Source organism: Rhineura floridana, chromosome 9 (genome assembly GCF_030035675.1).
Source record: "Rhineura floridana isolate rRhiFlo1 chromosome 9, rRhiFlo1.hap2, whole genome shotgun sequence".
In the NCBI taxonomy this organism is placed as follows: domain Eukaryota; kingdom Metazoa; phylum Chordata; class Lepidosauria; order Squamata; family Rhineuridae; genus Rhineura; species Rhineura floridana.
Genome location: NC_084488.1, coordinates 88,958,782 through 88,975,681, shown reverse-complemented (window position 1 = coordinate 88,975,681; position 16,900 = coordinate 88,958,782). Strand labels below are relative to the sequence as shown.

Here is a 16,900-nt window from a genome sequence, read left to right as displayed (position 1 = left end):
ACTCACTCGCGAGCGCTGACTGACAGGAGCCCCACCACTACAATCCCGCGTTTCAGGCATTCTCACGCACACTGCTCCCACTTTCTAAAGTTTCGTTTCCCGCTCAGCCGGCTGATGATGACGTCTTCTCACCACGACGCGAGAATCACCATAGAGGTCGGATAAAATAAACGCCTACACTGTCGCATTATTTCACTTCCGTTTTAACATTGGAAGCCGTCCCCCCTCCTCCAAATGCAAAGTCTCTGAGGTTTTCGCCATGGAGTTGGAGCAGATAGAGCGGTGCTATTCTGCACCCCTACGGAATTTTTAGAGAAGTAAATTCAGGCCGCAGTCTGAGCTTTTGCTCGAGAGTTAGGTTCGTTGAATTCAGCGGGGCTTGCTTCTGAGTAAACACGCATAGGATTACACTATGAGGTCAAAATAGCACCTCAGTCTGTATTTCAGATCTAAAACTGAACTGACTGAATAGAGAAAAGTCTCTTATCTCTGTGAAAGGTTTTCGCCTATAATTTCCATTGAAACTATATAGGACTGTAGTTTTTGAGGTGGAGATGGTTACGGATAAAACAATTCGGCTCTACGCCTATGGAAAAACATTTTTTTAAATTGGATGCATAGATTCTGTGTCGGTTTATTCTGTTTTTATCTCTATGAGAACTAGAAAATGACCGCCCTCGCTCCTCTGCTGTGTGCGTCTGTGCGGAAGCCGCTCCGCTTACCTTCGCTCGGTAACCAATAGGGCAGAGGAAGTGTATCGCGCGAGAATTTAATACAACAACAGGAGGGGTGGGGGAAGGGTTAGAAGGAGCATAACTCTGTCTTCGAACGTTTTCCGCGTGTAAACCTTTCACCCTGTCTCGTGGGACCAGGTTAGTCGGGGAGCGGGGGAACGCGAACGAAACTGCTTAAAACTGGTATTGGTTCTAACCCTTCCATTCTCGTCCCTCGTTTAAAGGGGGACGGGTCGTTACAGTGATGGCTGCGCATGCGCTCGCCCTGTGGCGCTTTAAGGACAACGTTGAGCTAGTGCTGTGCGAGGGGGTCTCGCGGGCGTTGTTCGGATCAGGTTGACGAGACGCGAGTCTGTCGGTTGAGGGCAGCGCCAGTTTGTTGGCTGTGGAAGATGTTTTCCTGTTCATGAGTGGGCTTTGGTGCCCCTCCGACCTGTTCCCTTCTTGTGGCGTAGAGAGAGGTGTTAATAATAAATAACACTTTTTCTATAATAATGCTAATTAAAGAATAATTATAATAGTTATCTTATGCTTTTCTTCTAAAGAGCTCCTCATGGAATATATGGTTCCTCGCTCCACCGCCGTTTATCCTCATAACAACCCTGTGAGGTGGGCTAGATTGCCAAATAATCGTTCTTCTATCCAGTGAGCTTGGCAACTGAGTGGGAATTCGAACCTAGCTCTACCCAGCCTTAATTCAGATGCTTTTCACTAGTCTGCTCCACTGGCTCAGGAAGCAACAACATCATAAGCTGTTCTGATGTCTCTTTCCTCACCCGATGAGGAAGTAGTGCTCATACCTTTATGTCCATGGAGCCCCAAAAGTTTGTGAATAGCACAGTCCTAAGTTTATTCAGAAATATATGTCAAGTAGGACTTGACTCCTGAGTAAACGTACATAGGTTTGTAGTTTTTCTTTTTATTCATTGTAAGTGCAATTCAAAAGTGGTTGAACTCCCATCCAGTGGCCTTACTGAGCTTGTCCTGGTAGGGAGAAGAGGGAGAGAAAGCACAAATACTGTAAAATAGGCATGCCAATTTTTAACTCCTGTCTGAATAACTGTTTAATAAGCCTTTTAAAAGTTGTGCTGCTAATTGCACAGTAGCCTTTTGCCTTAATTACTTGTGGAACAATAGAAATTGCTTTGGTAAATAAGACCAAGGTCTGATGAGTAGTAAGCATTACCAGCAATTACCATCTGAATAACTTTGGTATCTCACAAACAGAACATGGTAGCAATGGACATCTCTTGACTTTTGCCACCAACATGTTAATTTCAAAGGATGCTGTGTCTAAATGGAAAGGCTCAATTCTACTAATAGTCATTAGTAGATTAATCTTCTATGAATTTGTCTAATCCCTTTTTAAACTATCATAACTGCATGGGAGTAGCTTCCCAGTATTGCAGCTTCACAGTGTCCAGGCAGTGTGGCACGATGACATGATCCCTTCCCATGTAGATGTTGCCTGCATGGCTAGGGAGTGTTTGTTCTTTGGTTGTTACACTTCTGTCTGTAAGTGTGAATTAGGGCTAAGTGTAGTGGTCAGTACCTTGTGTTTTGAGAATGAATTCCATACATGGTGAACTGTGGTACTGACAATTTGGTAAGCCAAATAACTTAGTGGAAGAGTTGCACCTATCTTGCACTTCTGTCCTAGTAAACAGAACATGATCTCATTTATCCTTGGAAACTATAAATGGAAACATGTTGACCTTAATCATCCTGAATGGTCAACACATATCAAGAAAAGAGAAACCTGATTTGTAGGACAAACTTCACCTCACTTCCATGTGCACTCTGTGAGATCTCTCATCATGGTATATAATATTGCTGTATCTCAATATGCAGGGGCTTTTTCAGAATGATTACTATGAAAAAATGAAATGGACTGCCTTCAAGTCGATTCCGACTTATGGGCGACCATATGAATAGTGTTTTCATGGTAAGCTGTATTCAGAGGTGGTTTACCATTGTCTTCCTCTGAGGCTGAGAGGCAGTGGCTGGCCCAAGGTCACCCAATGAGCTTCATGGCTGTGTGGGGATTCGAACCCTGATCTCCCAGGTCATAGTCCATGATGCCATTATAACCAGGACTTATTTTCTGATAGAACTCACTGGTACTTAGTACTGGCACTTTTTTTTTTTTGCTGCCATTGGCAAGGCATGAGTACCAGTGCCTCATTTTTTATCCAAGAAATGCACTGATTATAACAATCATATTTTGTTAGGATAGCTTGTACATAAAAAGCTGAATGGAAGTATTTTCTCCCCTACTTGGAGAGTGTAGGGTGTGTCCATTGCTGTTGTTCCATTTGCACAACGGATTTCCACTTGCACAATGGAACTTTCCCCTTCTCTCCTCTCCCTTGCAGTCCCCTGTGCACCATCAGAATCTGCTCCAGAGAGTTGGGGGATGTTTTGGAACAGATTTTGGCAGCGTATAAGGAAAGGAAGGAGAAGTCTTGTTGTGCAAGCAGAAGACCATTCATACAGTGTTGGATACAATCCTGTTAGCATAACACAATTTTAATCCACAAGAATTGGCAGAAATGTACGTGATTGATAAGACAGGAATGTCGCTTTCATGATTAACTTGATTTGAGTCATTGATTTCAATAGGAATTCCAAGGACATCTGTTCAGGATGGCAGCCTTAACTTGTGTGTTTCTTTAAAAATTTTGGAAATCAAACATTTTAACAAAAGCATGAAAGTTTTAAAGTTCATTAATTCAGATTTTCACTGAAAATGAGTGGAAGCATAGTAGACTAAATGAGGGGAAGCAGTAAGGACAATGAACAAAACTCAAGTCAAGAGTTAGAAGCTTAATTTGTACAAAATTGAAAAAATAAAGTGTAATACCATTGTCAAAGGTAGCTTTGTAATTAAAGAGTAAGACATTGAGTGAAGTGTTTGACTGCTGCATTGCAAGCTGTGAGTCTGTACATGAACTCACACAGTTGAATCTGAAATTGCTGTTTTGTTCACTCACTATACACGAAACATTGTTGCCAGTCAGTTGCATTCCATTGTGTTCTGTATTGTGCCCTATAGTTTTTCCATATCAAATTTGTAGTAATTATTTTAAACGCAGTGGCGGTGCTAGCCTCTCCAGTGTGGATTGGCAAAGCACTATTGAGCTGTTTGTGCTTTTAATTAAAAGCTTATAGGTTTTGCCCTTTTTACTGTTCTTGTTGAGTGGCAGTGAGGAAACCGATGAGCAGCCTGATAATTCCCCCTCGAATAGCCTCTCTTAGGCTGCAGTTATACCCTGTTACCTTGTAGTAAGATATATTGGGGCTTTCTTCTGAGTAAACGTAGATAGGCTTGTATTTAATTAACTTTTACTCAGAATAGATGCATTTAAATTGATGGACCAAAGTTATGGTCATTAATTTCAATAGGTCAACTCTGGGTAAAAGTTACATTAATACAACCCAAAGCTTTAAAGAAGTGATTAATCATTAGTAGATTGCTTTTCTAAATAGAGGAGAAAATGCTTCCACTAAGCTTCTGCTTCAGTAGAAAGAGAAATGTATTTACCTACTTCACATTTGTATTATGAGGGAAACAGGATCAGGATTCTAAAACACTTTGCTAGTTAACACTGTTTTACTAAACTTGATGTTGTAAAGGTTCAAAGCATCACTGGATGCTCCTGTGACTAGACATAATCATATTATTTTTATTTTTAAGTGACAAGAGTGACAGAAATGGAGACTGAAACTGTAAGAAGTAAAGCCATGGAAAAAGAAACCACTGAAGAAAGAAAGGAACGAGAAAAAAAGAAACGGTCTAGAGTTAAACAAGTACTTTCAGATATAGCAAAGCAAGTGGACTTCTGGTTTGGTGATGTCAATCTTCACAAGGACAGATTTCTCCGAGAACATATAGAAAAATCTAGAGATGGATGTGAGTTCATGCTTTATAACGCTAGCAATAAAACACATTGCTATTGTAATGCAGTAGCTGGGAAGAGAACCCTTGTGGGTTCATACGCTTCTTGCTGCAAAAAAACACAAAATAGTCCATACTATTCATAATGCAGGCTTTGCTTTCATTTTGTCAAATGTTTTATATGCATTTGCAGTAGCATTCAGAGGACTGGTGTGTGTTCTGTTTGTGTTATTTTTATAAAATCCTTTAAGGTTAATATTTTTGGTTTACCACTCATACTATCATTATCTGTAGTTTTCTAGAAATGAGCATTTTAAGTATGTCACAATCAGAAAATGTCAAGTCCAAGGGAAACAGCAGCAGTGAGAAGAGGGAGAGGTAGTCACAATTCACACTAGAGTGCAGGATCTCAGATGTAAGGGTTTCCTACCTTAATTTCAACATTTTTGTTTCTAGATGTTGACATATCGCTTCTGGGTTCTTTTAACAAAATGAAAAAATTAACCACTGACAGAAAATTGATAGCACGAGCAGTTAAAAGTTCCCCTGTTGTGGAGGTTAGTATAAAGCATCTTGGTTGTCTGTGTTTTTGTTTTTATTTTGTTTTTTTGTTTTTATAATGTGAAGAAAAGACTTAACTAACTAGTTTATGTCTTATAGCTGGATTTAGAAGGAACTAGGATCAGAAGACGGCAACCACTGGGTGAGCAACCTAAAGATGTAGATGGTCGTACAGTATATGTGGTAAGACATCTCTGAATAATCTTGAACTCTTTTGCTTGTTCTTTGAGTTGAATTTCACATTTTTTAAACAAAAGGTTCTCTACCTTTTCCTTGGTGGAGGTTAATGAAATATTGTCAGTTTGTCATATTTCTTGGTACAACTGAGTTTTGGTTGTTGTGAGACTCTTATAGTTTTGACAGTCAATTGCCTTGATCCAAAATTCCAGGTGCCTGCCAGTTGGCACATCCACTTTTTCCATGCATGGTTTGCCGGGCTTATTTTGTGTGCATAACATTCTGCTTTCACCAATCCAGTGAATAAGACCCCCATGTAACTGGGGAAACTCACACACTGGAATAGTTTACTGGGTTTGTACAAAATCAAAGCTGTGTTCAGATCCCCCCCCCCATGTTTCCCATCCTGTGAGGAGGAGAATGAGGTGCCGGCCCACTTCCTCCATCACAGTTTAAATTGCATAAGGAGCCTCGGTGAGTAAAGCTGGTTCTCTGTTGCAAATGTTCAACTCCAGTGCATGGTGGCTGGTGAGACCAGGCCTTCAAGATGGAGGGAGTAGAATCAGCGAGTATATTCTTGCTTCCCTCCCCCCATGTGCTGAGAAACACACGAGGAGGGATGCCTGATATTGGGGGCACTTCTCTATGAGCTAAATGTTAGAACACAATTTGGTTTAACTTTCCTAAAGAAAGATAAACAGTATCTGAATGTTCCATACAATAGCTTGGGGATATTCTTGGATCCAGCATTGTCATTGGAGGGCCAAGTAGCCTCTATGGCACTGAGTGCCTTCTACCAGCTTCAGCTGGTGGCCTAACTGCAACCTTATTTGGGCAGAGGTACCTTTGCCTCAGTTGACCATTTTTGGGTAACCTCCGTGGCGCAGAGTGGTAAGCGGCGGTAACGCAGCCGAAGTTCTCACAGCCAGAGTTCGATTCCAACGGAAAGAGGAAGTCGAATCTCCGGTAAAAGGGGTCGAGGTCCACTCAGCCTTCCATCCATCCGTGGTCGGTAAAATGAGTACCCGGCATATGCTGGGGGGTAAAGAAAGGCCAGGGAAGGAACTGGCAATCCCACCCCATATATACGGTCTGCCTAGTAGACGTCGCAAGACGTTACCCTAAGAGTCGGAAACAACTCGCACTATAAGTGTGGGGACACCTTTACCTTTTTACTAGGGTGGATTACTGCATTGTATTGTGTGGGGGGCTGCTTCTGAAGATTGGAAACTTCAGTTAGTGTAGAATGCGCTGCCTACATTGTTAATAAAAAACAGGAAGGTATGAACATACAACACTTGTTCTGACCCAACTGCACTGGTGGTCAATTAGTTTCCATGCTCAATTCAAGGCACTGGTTTTAACCTGTAAAGCACTATATGAACCTGCCCAACCACTATATCCATCATCTAAGGCCCTTTTCTGTATCCCACCTCCAAAAAAAGCATGGGTGAGGGTGACCAGAAAGCAGGTTTTCTCTGTAATAGCCACACTGTCCCTGGGAAGGCACACCTCTGGTGCCAACTTTATTGTCGTTTCACTGTCAGGTATATATATATTCACTAATAGGCAAAAAATCTTGGTGAGTGGTGGCAACACCTGCCATCTCCAAAGATGGAGAATTATATTTTTGTATGTTTGTTGGTGTTCTTCTTACTTTGCTTCTTTCCTGTGTTACTAATATTTCTACAGAGAATCTAAACTAGAAAATTTTATTTCCCTCATCATTCATCCTAGAAATCTGTGTCAAATTTATTTTTATTAATTTCAAAGCCATTTTATTGGTTAATGTCATATGATAGTGAAGATAGCCTTTTTTGTTTCAAACTGGAGGTTATGGTCTGTTTCTATTTTGGGTGCATTAACAGTTGGACCTGAAACTGCAGTTTAATGTAAAATCAGACTGATTCTAATATACTGCTCCTTTAGCAATGGCTCTAGAAATGGCTCTGGAAAAGAGAGGATGCGTTTTCAGCCTGCTATGTTTAAACCACTTTATTTAAGGCAAGGTGTTCACAATCAATTAAAAACATAGAACACACCTAGAATTTTGCTAGAATATATTTCACCTCCCACTGTTTTATCTTGTGCAAATTGAGACACTTCTGAGGTCCACTGGAGATTATTTTGCAGACGTCAGTGCCATTATTCCACAATTATGTTTGGAGTTTTTTTAGTATAAATTTTGCAAAGTGTTGCTGTACTTCACATATTCATAGAAACAAAAGCAAAAGAAAATGATTTCCTATAGAAAACTTCACTAAAATTGCAAAGTAAATCAGACATATTTAAAGTGACCATCTGAACTATATCAACTGTCTTAATAATGTTGCTTCCTCCCGGCTAAAACAAGATCAGCACAGGACATATTTTCTTTCTATTATTTGGGCTGATTACAGGTGTTGCCACCATTCACCATATGCTCAGAGGCACATGTTACCAAATTCTTCCAAGCTACACAGCAAGTGGATTGGACTGTGAAAGACCAACCCAAATTGTGTTTGCATTTTGACAACTTTGTAGGGCAGTACAATATCTCAGAGAGGAGTTCAGGTCTCCTGCTCCCCTGGTGCATTCACTATAGCTGCCCAATTTCCCTGCTTTTCAAAGTTTGGTAGAAATATCTGTGGGCTATAGGTACATTCTTAAACCGCAAGGTTTTTTGCCTACTAGTGAATTTCCCTGCTTTTTAATCCGGGAGGTAAGAAATGGGATCCTGTGCAAGTTTGCTGAGAATGGATTGATCATTTGTATGTTTATTAAATTCAGTGTGATTTACTCCCGTGCAATCATGCTTAGGATAGATAAAACTGACCGGGGGAGAGGGACGGAGGGCTGGAGTGGGCAGGGAAGGCGGAAGAAGGAAGAGGGGAGAGGAAAGGGGAAGAAGGGAAAAGGCAGGTCTGATCATTTGTATGATAATTGGGTTGAATCGGATATACTCCTATGCAATCATGATTAGGATAGGTAAAACTGACCAGGCTGGGCCTGCCAACTGAGACGTCTTCTGTATCTTTCACAGTTGGGCAGGGGGAAGGGACAATTCTACCTTGTGGTTTTTCCCATTACAATGTTGCAAGAACACTGGCACTTGGCTGACTTTCTCTTCTCCTAAAGATACAGGATCAGTCTCAGGCCCTGAACCTGGCAGCCCTACCTCCCACCCAAATTTAAAACAAAGCTGTCCCTGGCCACATCCACACCAGGCCTCTATTACACTTTGGACAATCATTATTTATTTATCTATTTATTTAGTGTATTTATATACCGCCCCATAGCCAAAGCTCTCTGGGTGGTTTACAATAAATAAAAACATTAAAAACAAATATACAAATTTTAAAACACGTATTTTAAAAACAATTTAAAACAATTTATCATGGCTTCGCTCAAAGCCATGGCTCAAAGCCAATCATGGCTTCTCTCAAAGAATCCTGGGAAGTGTAGTTAGTGAAGGGTGCTGAGAGTTGCTAGGAGACGCCCTGTTTCTCTCACAGACCTTCAGTCAGAGTGGCTGACTGTTAAACCATTCTCTCAGGAATAGGAGTCTGATCTCAGCACCCTTCACAAACTACACTTCCCAGGAGTCTTTGAGGGAAGCCATGACTGTCTCAAGTGAAATCAAGTCTGGTGTGGGTGTGGCCCTCTGGTTAGCCAAGCCCAGCAGCTGTGAGGCTTTTAGAACACTGACAGTTGGTCCTTACTGAGCATGCTCCGCGCTATGATTGGGTCCCAGCCAAAATTTATTAAATTAATTAAAAATCAGCCAGGCATTTTTTAAACTTTTAAACTGCAGCAGATGAAGGTCAGAGTATGGGGCAATGTCAGTATTAGGATTACAGGTACTCTGTGAACATGGCTGATTTTTAATGAATGACAACAGATTATAATTATCAGAGAAAAAAGTCCAAAAGGGCTCTGAGGTTTTTCTCTCTCTTTTTACACTTTGAACTGTCTATTCTTTCTGACTGTTTTATGTATCGCCATTATTATTTATTATTATTATTATTTTATTTTTTTATTAAATTTATATACCGCCCGACTAGCGATAGCTCTCTGGGCGGTGAACATAAATTGAAAATTGACAGGGTTGTTAAGCAAGCGTTTCTGAGTTCAGGACTATAAGTTATGTAAGGTTTTGTTTTGAAATGAGCTTATGGGAAGCATCAGAATGGCATGGGGGTATTTTCCATTTAACATTGCGGAATGCAAAAAATCCCCACTGACTATAGTATACAACCACTCTCGTGGCTGTATAATTATCCTGGGCATATAGGCAGCTTTAATGATACTGTATAGTAACTCAATGTTGGCTTGTGTTATTTATGTATTTATTTATTGGGGGGGAGAAGAGGGATGGAGTGGGCAGCGGAGAAAGAAGGGAGGAGAAGGGGGAGGGGAGGGGAGGGGAAAACCTAGTTTGATGCATGCTTGTTGAGTCCAGTGGGATTTATTCCTGTGCAGTCATGCTTAGGATAAGTGAAACTGACCACAGGGGAGGAGGAGGAGAAGGGAGGGGGAGGGGAAAGGGGGGAGGGGATTGGAAGGGGAGGGGCAAAAGGGAGGGGATAGGAGGGAGAGGGAGGGGAAGGCAGGTTTGATCATTTGCATGCTTTTTTAGTTCAGTGGGATTTATTCCTGTGCAATCATGCTTAGGGTAGGTGAAGCTGACCTGGGGAAGGGGCAGGAAAGGGGAGAGAAGGGGAAAGGGAGGGAGGGAAGGAGGGTACTGGGCAGAGGGAAAGTCCCATTCCTTTCCAAAAGGAAACCATTGTGAACAGCATCATTGTTTTTCAGGTTTCTCCCACCTTTTTATTCTACAGCAGGCACCTGTAGTGTCCCACCCAAATTGAAACCAAAGCTGTCCTTGGCAACATCCACACCAGACCTTTATTCCATTTTAAACAGTCATGGCATTCCCTGAAGAATCCTGGGTAGTGTAGCTTCAATCCCCAGAAGAGGGACTGCCTGTTGAGCTACTCTGGCCACAGGAGCTGTCAAGGGAATAGGAGCCTCCTAACATCTCTCAGCACCCTTCACAAACTACACTTCCCAGAATTATTTGGGAGAAGCCATGACTGTCTGAAGTGAAATAAAGGTCTGTTGTGGATGTGGCCCCCTGATTAGGCATGCCAAGCGCCAGTGAGTCTGGCTTTTAGAACACTGACAGTTGGTTCTTACTGAGCATGCCTAACGTTGTCATTGAGTTCAATGCTAAATTTCTTACATTAATTAAAAATCAGCCAGGCAGTTTTTTAACTTTTAAACTGCAGAAGATAGAGGTCAGAGTATGGGGCAAGGTCAGTAATAGGATTACAGGTACTCTGTGAACATGGCTGATTTTTAATTAATTTCCATGCTGGTCATTGACCGTAACAATAAAGATTATTATTATGATTATGATTTAATTAATTTCAACAAATTATAAGACTACCGAGAGAAAAAAGTCCAACAGGATTTTTTTCTCTTTGAAGTCTAGATTCTCTCTTGAGTGTTTTGTGTATCTCCATGAAAACTTAGCGGATTGTTAAGCCAGCGTTTCTGAGTTCAGGAGTATATGTTTTGTAGGGTTTTGTTTTGAAATGAGCTTATGGGAAGCAGCAGAATAGCATGGATGTTTTTTTTCAATTTAACATTGTGGGATGCGAAAAATCCATGCTGGCTAAAGCCACTCTCGTGGCTGTATAATTATTGTATTGATAGTGAGCATTGTTTATTGTGTTTTAATTACATTTTATTCTACTATATACTTTGTAAATCACTTTGAGACTTTTTCAATAGAAAGTGATATAAAAGCCTAGCGAATAAAATCTTTGAGTTATTCAGGTTATACATTGCTAACATATTTTCCTAATACAATTACAACATTGTTTATTTGGAAGGTAATTGGGTTTGTAAATCCATTTATTATTTAGTGCCTGATTATGGAAGCAAAATCACTTATAAAACACACAATCAAGCTCTCTACCATCAATAGATTTTTTTCAAAAAGAAACCAACCTGTAGCCTTTTTCTCTTTGATACTAAGATTATGTAAATGTGAAACCATGCAGAATCTATTATGTTAAATTCATGTACAGCCATGAAGAATGCGTAGTTGTGTTAGAAGCGTTGAATGATGGTTCTTTTATCCTGGCATAGGACAAGGCCTACTGATAGAACCAATCTGTGTCCTGCATGACATATTGCTGCATGTGGGTTTATAGTGCTTATCTTCAGCTTTTATTCAGGAAGTTAGACCTTTTAAGGCTACTACCTTGCTTCCCAGAAAGGCCTTGGGCAATGCTAATTCAGTTTACTTTTCTATATCCCCTCCTCTATTCACCATATTTCATGTACAATGATAGTTTCATAATTACACATCATAAGGATGGGGACCTGAAGTGCTAGCTGGCATGTATAGGGAGCTTATATTTACTGTGGATATTGCTTTCCAAATATCAGAGAGTGCCATATCAACCAAAAAAGGGCCACAAGCTTTTCTGTCTAGGTGAGGTCTTATCGCTCACTTTTCCATTCCTGGCAAAGTCTACTAAAAACATTCTTGAAACATGACTCAGATCTTTTAGGTTCTTCGAAAATTACTTATGTTTTAAGTACAAGGGTGAATCCAAAGATTAATAAGTGCAGGCCACACTGTTCACTTAATATGCTTAGGTATTTTGTGAACTTCTTCCTCTTTGAGCTATAGTTTGTAAAATCTTTTTGAATGTAAAATCCTTTCTGTCAAAGTCTTAGAGCAATCATGTGTCCCTAAATTATTTATTTTGGAATCAAGGGTGGGAAACCTCAGGTCCAGGGACTGAATGTAGCCTTTCATGCCTCTGTATCTGGCTCTTGGAACTGTCTGCAGGCCACACCTCAAGTGTTTTTGCCTAGATGGAATGTGTCCTCTAACTCTTACGTCACTTGCTTGTGTGGATGGAGAATAGAAACTGGTGTATGAGTGTGCGTAAAAGGTAGCTTACTGTAGAAAGGTAACATTTACGCTCATTACTCTGTTCTGTTTTGTCTCTGGTCCTTCAAAGATTGCCCAAAAGGGAATGCAGCACTTGGGCTGAAAAATGTTACCCACACACGAGGTATTATAACTGTGATGTATAACCAGTGGTTATACCCTGTCATGGTTCACCCAGAGTGAGTTAATCTGACATTAAACTGTACAGCTAGTATAATGGCTCTTGTATGATAGCACTAATGCAAATTTACTTTTGTTTTGTTTTAGGAATTGCTTCCTAAAAATGTCAATCACAGTTGGATTGAACGGGTGTTCGGGAAATGTGGCAATGTTGTTTATATCAGCATCCCTCGCTATAAGACTACCAGAGACCCAAAGGGATTTGCATTTGTTGAATTTGAAACAAAAGAACAAGCAGAAAAGGCCATTGAGGTCAGTTGTGGACAGCCCAAAAGAACGGTTTTCTTTATTATATAGCTTCATGAACAGCAACAAAACAATTTTGAGTTCTGTATGACTGTCTTTTATTTTTTACTCCTTGTGTGGTTGTAGTTAAGTAACATTAGTGAATATGTCTATACAGAGAGTTTAGAAATACAATATTATTTTCAATTTTAAAAACAGTAAGTTTCTTGCCATTGAGGTCGACTGAAAATGTCCTGGCAAAGTGTTCTAAAAAATTACAATTCACAGAAAATTAATGTAATCTTCATCAGTCAGATAAAAAGTTTACTTGAGTTACACACCTTCTGGTTCCTTACTACTGGCAACTATATTCTGTGTCCTCTCCATTTACTATAAGCCAACATGCAACATTTGTTGCCAAAACAGTCCTATGTATATTTACTCAAAAGTAAGTCTCACCAAATTCACTAGTGCTTATTCCTCAATTAGTGTTAGATTGCTTCCTAGATGTTTTGAAATCCTAAAACTGGGATAAAATTAATCAAATATTTGAAGTAAATGCATGTGCCTTCACTTTCATGATTCATTCTGAGTGAAGAATGTGCTGTTTTAAGTACACAACTTTAGTATGGGAAGGAACAATACATAGTATATACTTGTGTCTTAGACTGCAGTCCTATGCGTGCTTCCATGAGAGTAATCCTCACTGAACTCAGTGGGACTTATTTATAAGTGAACCTACATAGGTTGCTCTTCATGTTTATTCCTTATTTCAATACATCAGTGCCAGAGACAGGGTATTTAAATAAAATGCAGCTTAAATCCGCAACATTAGCAATTACTCTGTCTCATCATGATATTCCTGGTTAGCCAAAGATAACTTCTTGATAATGTCTTTCATACAACAAATTCTACATACAAAGGCACAGAGAGAAGCATTCAAGTTCCCTGTGGAGTTGTTTTATTAATAACTATTGCAGATATTTTAAATTCTCTAACTTTTTTTTTAAGTACTTGAATAATCCTCCAGAAGATGCACCAAGAAAACCTGGAATGTTCCCCAAAACTGTTAAAAACAAGGTTCTTCCTGCATTACCAACAAGTGATTCTAGTGTAGTTGGTGAGTATTTTTGTCCATTGATTATTTGGGGATAGCCAGGCATTTTTGGTTGTTCTTTTGTTATCTTTGTGGGGACCAAAGTACTCCATTAGCTTTTGTGTTAAACTATGTGTTTTTAAAAACCAAACTAAACAGCCCACCTGACTTGCAAGGAGGGAGGTAAAACTAAGGGTTAACTCATTCATCCGAACAGATTATGTTTTGTATCAAATTGGGTTCTAATTGAAGATGAAGAACCTGCTTGACTACTGAAAAGAAATACTAGGTCATCCCTAGTGTGTTTCAGGAATCCTCATTTAATTTAGTGTTGTTTCAGTGAAAAACAGAAGTCCCAATTTAGGTTTGGTGGTCAAAGGTGCATTACTGTGGAACAGCTTCCCCGATGAGGTGCGCCTGGCGCCAACGCTACTGTCTTTTCGGCGCCAAGTGAAAACCTTTTTATACTCCCAGGCATTTTAAAGTGTGTTTTAATGGTATTTTCATCATTATTTGTATTTTTGGATGTTGTTTGGTTCTTTTATTGTTTGTTTGTTTTGTTTTCTTGATTTATTGTATTTATTGTATTTATATATTGCTTGTTTTTTATCTTTTTGTACACCGCCCAGAGAGCCTTCGGGCTTAGGGCGGTATATAAATTAAATTAAATAAATAAATAAATAAAATACTTTTCAATTATCGATACCAATAATTTTTTTATGTTTAAAACTGAAGTCATTTTGAAGGGAATCATAACCTTTATTTCCCACTCACACTTTAAATAGGTCCATTGGAAGTCAATAGCAGAGTGATACTGTTAAAAAAATGGTAGAGGACAGTAAAACTTGCCTAGTGCCATTGAAGCTAGTGAAGCTAAACAAATATAAACACAGCTAGGCTGATTTGATTAACTTATGGATTATAGCCATGAAAATATTCAGGGTAGCTAGAATTATAGTGACAAATTCCTGGAGTAGCCATCTTAGTCAATTGTAGCAAAGGCAACAAAGTTATTGTGGCATAAGCTTTCATGGGCAGAGCCCACTTCATCAGATGTATGAAGTGGTTGTATAGTTTCTTAAGGTGTCACAAGACTCTGTCTTTGTGGGATTATAGTATGGGTCCTTCATGAAAGCATTTTATTTTGTTCAGTTGTCTTTACCAAGCAGTGTGTGCCAACTCTTTGGTGTTCAGCCAGTGAAGTGTACTGTGTGTTGCTTTTGACAGGGGAGACGTGGTTCAAATTGCCACTTAGCCGCAAAACTGGATTACTTGGGCCAGTCACTCTGTCTGTCTAACCTGACTCACTGAGTGAGGATAAAGTGGTGTGAGATGGAGGAGGAAATAAAGTGCTGTATGCTATCCTATTCTCTCTGGAAGCAAAGTGGGATAAAAATGTAATAAATGAAATCCAGAATATTAAGACAAATATTCTTCACTTTTTATAGAAGAAAAGAAGAAGAAGAAGAAGAAGAAATCTAAAACAAAGAAGGAAAACAGCCAACAACCATCTACAGAAACAAAAGACTTAAATGTGGCTATTACCATAGAACACACAAGCAGGTCAAGGAGACATAGGACAACATCAGAGAACTCTGAGATGGAAACATCAGAAGTCCAACGGCAGTCTTCAAAAAAAGAGAAAAAGAAGCTTGATAAAATTGAAAGCTCAGGCTTAGGAGAAAGTAGACCAGGAAAGAGAAAGCGAAGCCGCTCTGTGGATGGAGAGGCATTGATTACAAAGGTGAAGAAAACTTTTCAGAAAGATAATGTTCATTCTACAAAAGAGGAATCTACAGGAGGGCCAGAAGATTCCAAAGGTAAGAGTGGGATCACTTACTTTTTAATTTCACTGAATTTCTGACTAAAAAGAGATTTGGGGCAGTATTACTGTATTGTTGAGAGTTTTGTTTTTAAACAATGGGAGAAAATGAGAACTTGGTAGTATAAATGTAATTTTACCTGGATGCCAATCCATCACATGTGTTAACCTGCCATCTGGTGTCCAAGGACAGGAAGTGAACTGGCATCCAGTAAAATCACCTTTCAGGAGAGAACCAATGGTTCATTCACTTCAAAGGTTGAGAGGAGATTCAATTAAAACACCAGGAAATAATTTACTGAACTTGAGATTTATAATTCAGTAAGAAAGCCAGTGTGGTATAGTGGTTAAGGTGTTGGACTACAACCTGGGAGTCTAGGATTCGAATCCCCACACAGCCATGAAGCTCACTGGGTGACCTTGGGCCAGTCACTGCCTCTCACCCTCAGAGGAAGGCAATGGTAAACCCCCTCTGAAGAAGGCAATGGTAAACCCCCTCTGAATACTGCTTACCATGAAAATCCTATTCATAGGGTCACCATAGGTCGGAAACGACTTGAAGGCAGTCCATTTTCATTTTTTAAGTAGCAGACAAGCAGAAAGTTCAGATAATATTAAAAACAAAATTTAAAATGAAAGACCAGCTTGTACATCCTCATACATTATTTTAACATAATATGTACATAATTTTCTTTTAAAAAAGGATAGAACAGAAGGAGAAATAGGTTTATTACTTTCCTCATAACATTTAGGAGGAAATTAAAACATTCTTGTTCAGGCACTTGATGGCTGAAATATACTCTTCCTGGTAACCTTGACATGATTAGTTATGAGGATATGGCTTTTTAATGTGTGGGTTTTTTTAAAAAAAGAAATTGGTTACTGCCCTGTGCTTCTTTGAGGGGAAAGGCAGGATAAAATTTAATAAATAATTAAATAATACTTAAACAAATATACTAAGAATGTGTTGGCTGATGGATATCTCATGAAGAAGTTGGATTCTTTTTTCTGTTGCCTGCAAGCAGTCATTGTGTCAGAATTGCTGGCTAATTTCATGGCCAGGTTTGGAGGAGAGTGAAAAATCTATCTCATACCCTGTTAAGTGACCTTAGAGTGGCCATCCTGAAGCAAAGGAACTTCAGAAGAAAACCACAACCTGAAACTAGTGAGCATCAAAAGGTTGAATGCTATCATTTGTGGACTGAATAGAGACAAATGATTTTTTTACATATATTATGTGACAGTTGGCTTA

At 39.5% G+C, this 16,900-nt stretch overlaps 2 protein-coding genes across 20 annotated transcripts in view; one reads left to right on the top strand and one right to left on the bottom strand.

The window, feature by feature from the left end:
* The window catches only part of ZGRF1 (zinc finger GRF-type containing 1), a 60,984-nt gene extending 60,241 nt beyond the window's left edge, over positions 1–743 (bottom strand). For 2 of the 12 annotated variants that reach the window (XM_061585331.1, XM_061585342.1), the window contains exon 1: positions 7–255. The gene's annotated coding sequence lies outside the window, so the exon portion shown is untranslated. Of the gene's footprint in view, positions 1–6; positions 286–722 lie in introns of those variants that run through there. The other 10 variants (XM_061585333.1, XM_061585334.1, XM_061585341.1 and 7 more) reach the window with 9 other exon arrangements.
* LARP7 (La ribonucleoprotein 7, transcriptional regulator) overlaps positions 136–16,900 on the top strand; it is a 35,377-nt gene continuing 18,612 nt past the window's right edge. Inside the window, exons 1-7 of one of the 8 annotated variants that reach the window (XM_061585360.1) lie at positions 136–156; positions 4,432–4,647; positions 5,089–5,189; positions 5,293–5,376; positions 12,593–12,757; positions 13,742–13,850; positions 15,275–15,646. In XM_061585360.1, coding sequence (XP_061441344.1) covers positions 4,449–4,647; positions 5,089–5,189; positions 5,293–5,376; positions 12,593–12,757; positions 13,742–13,850; positions 15,275–15,646 — 1,030 coding nt within the window. In that variant the 5' untranslated portion in view covers positions 136–156; positions 4,432–4,448. Of the gene's footprint in view, positions 157–201; positions 359–739; positions 873–980; positions 1,196–1,497; positions 1,637–4,431; positions 4,648–5,088; positions 5,190–5,292; positions 5,377–12,592; positions 12,758–13,741; positions 13,851–15,274; positions 15,647–16,900 lie in introns of those variants that run through there. The other 7 variants (XM_061585356.1, XM_061585358.1, XM_061585357.1 and 4 more) reach the window with 7 other exon arrangements.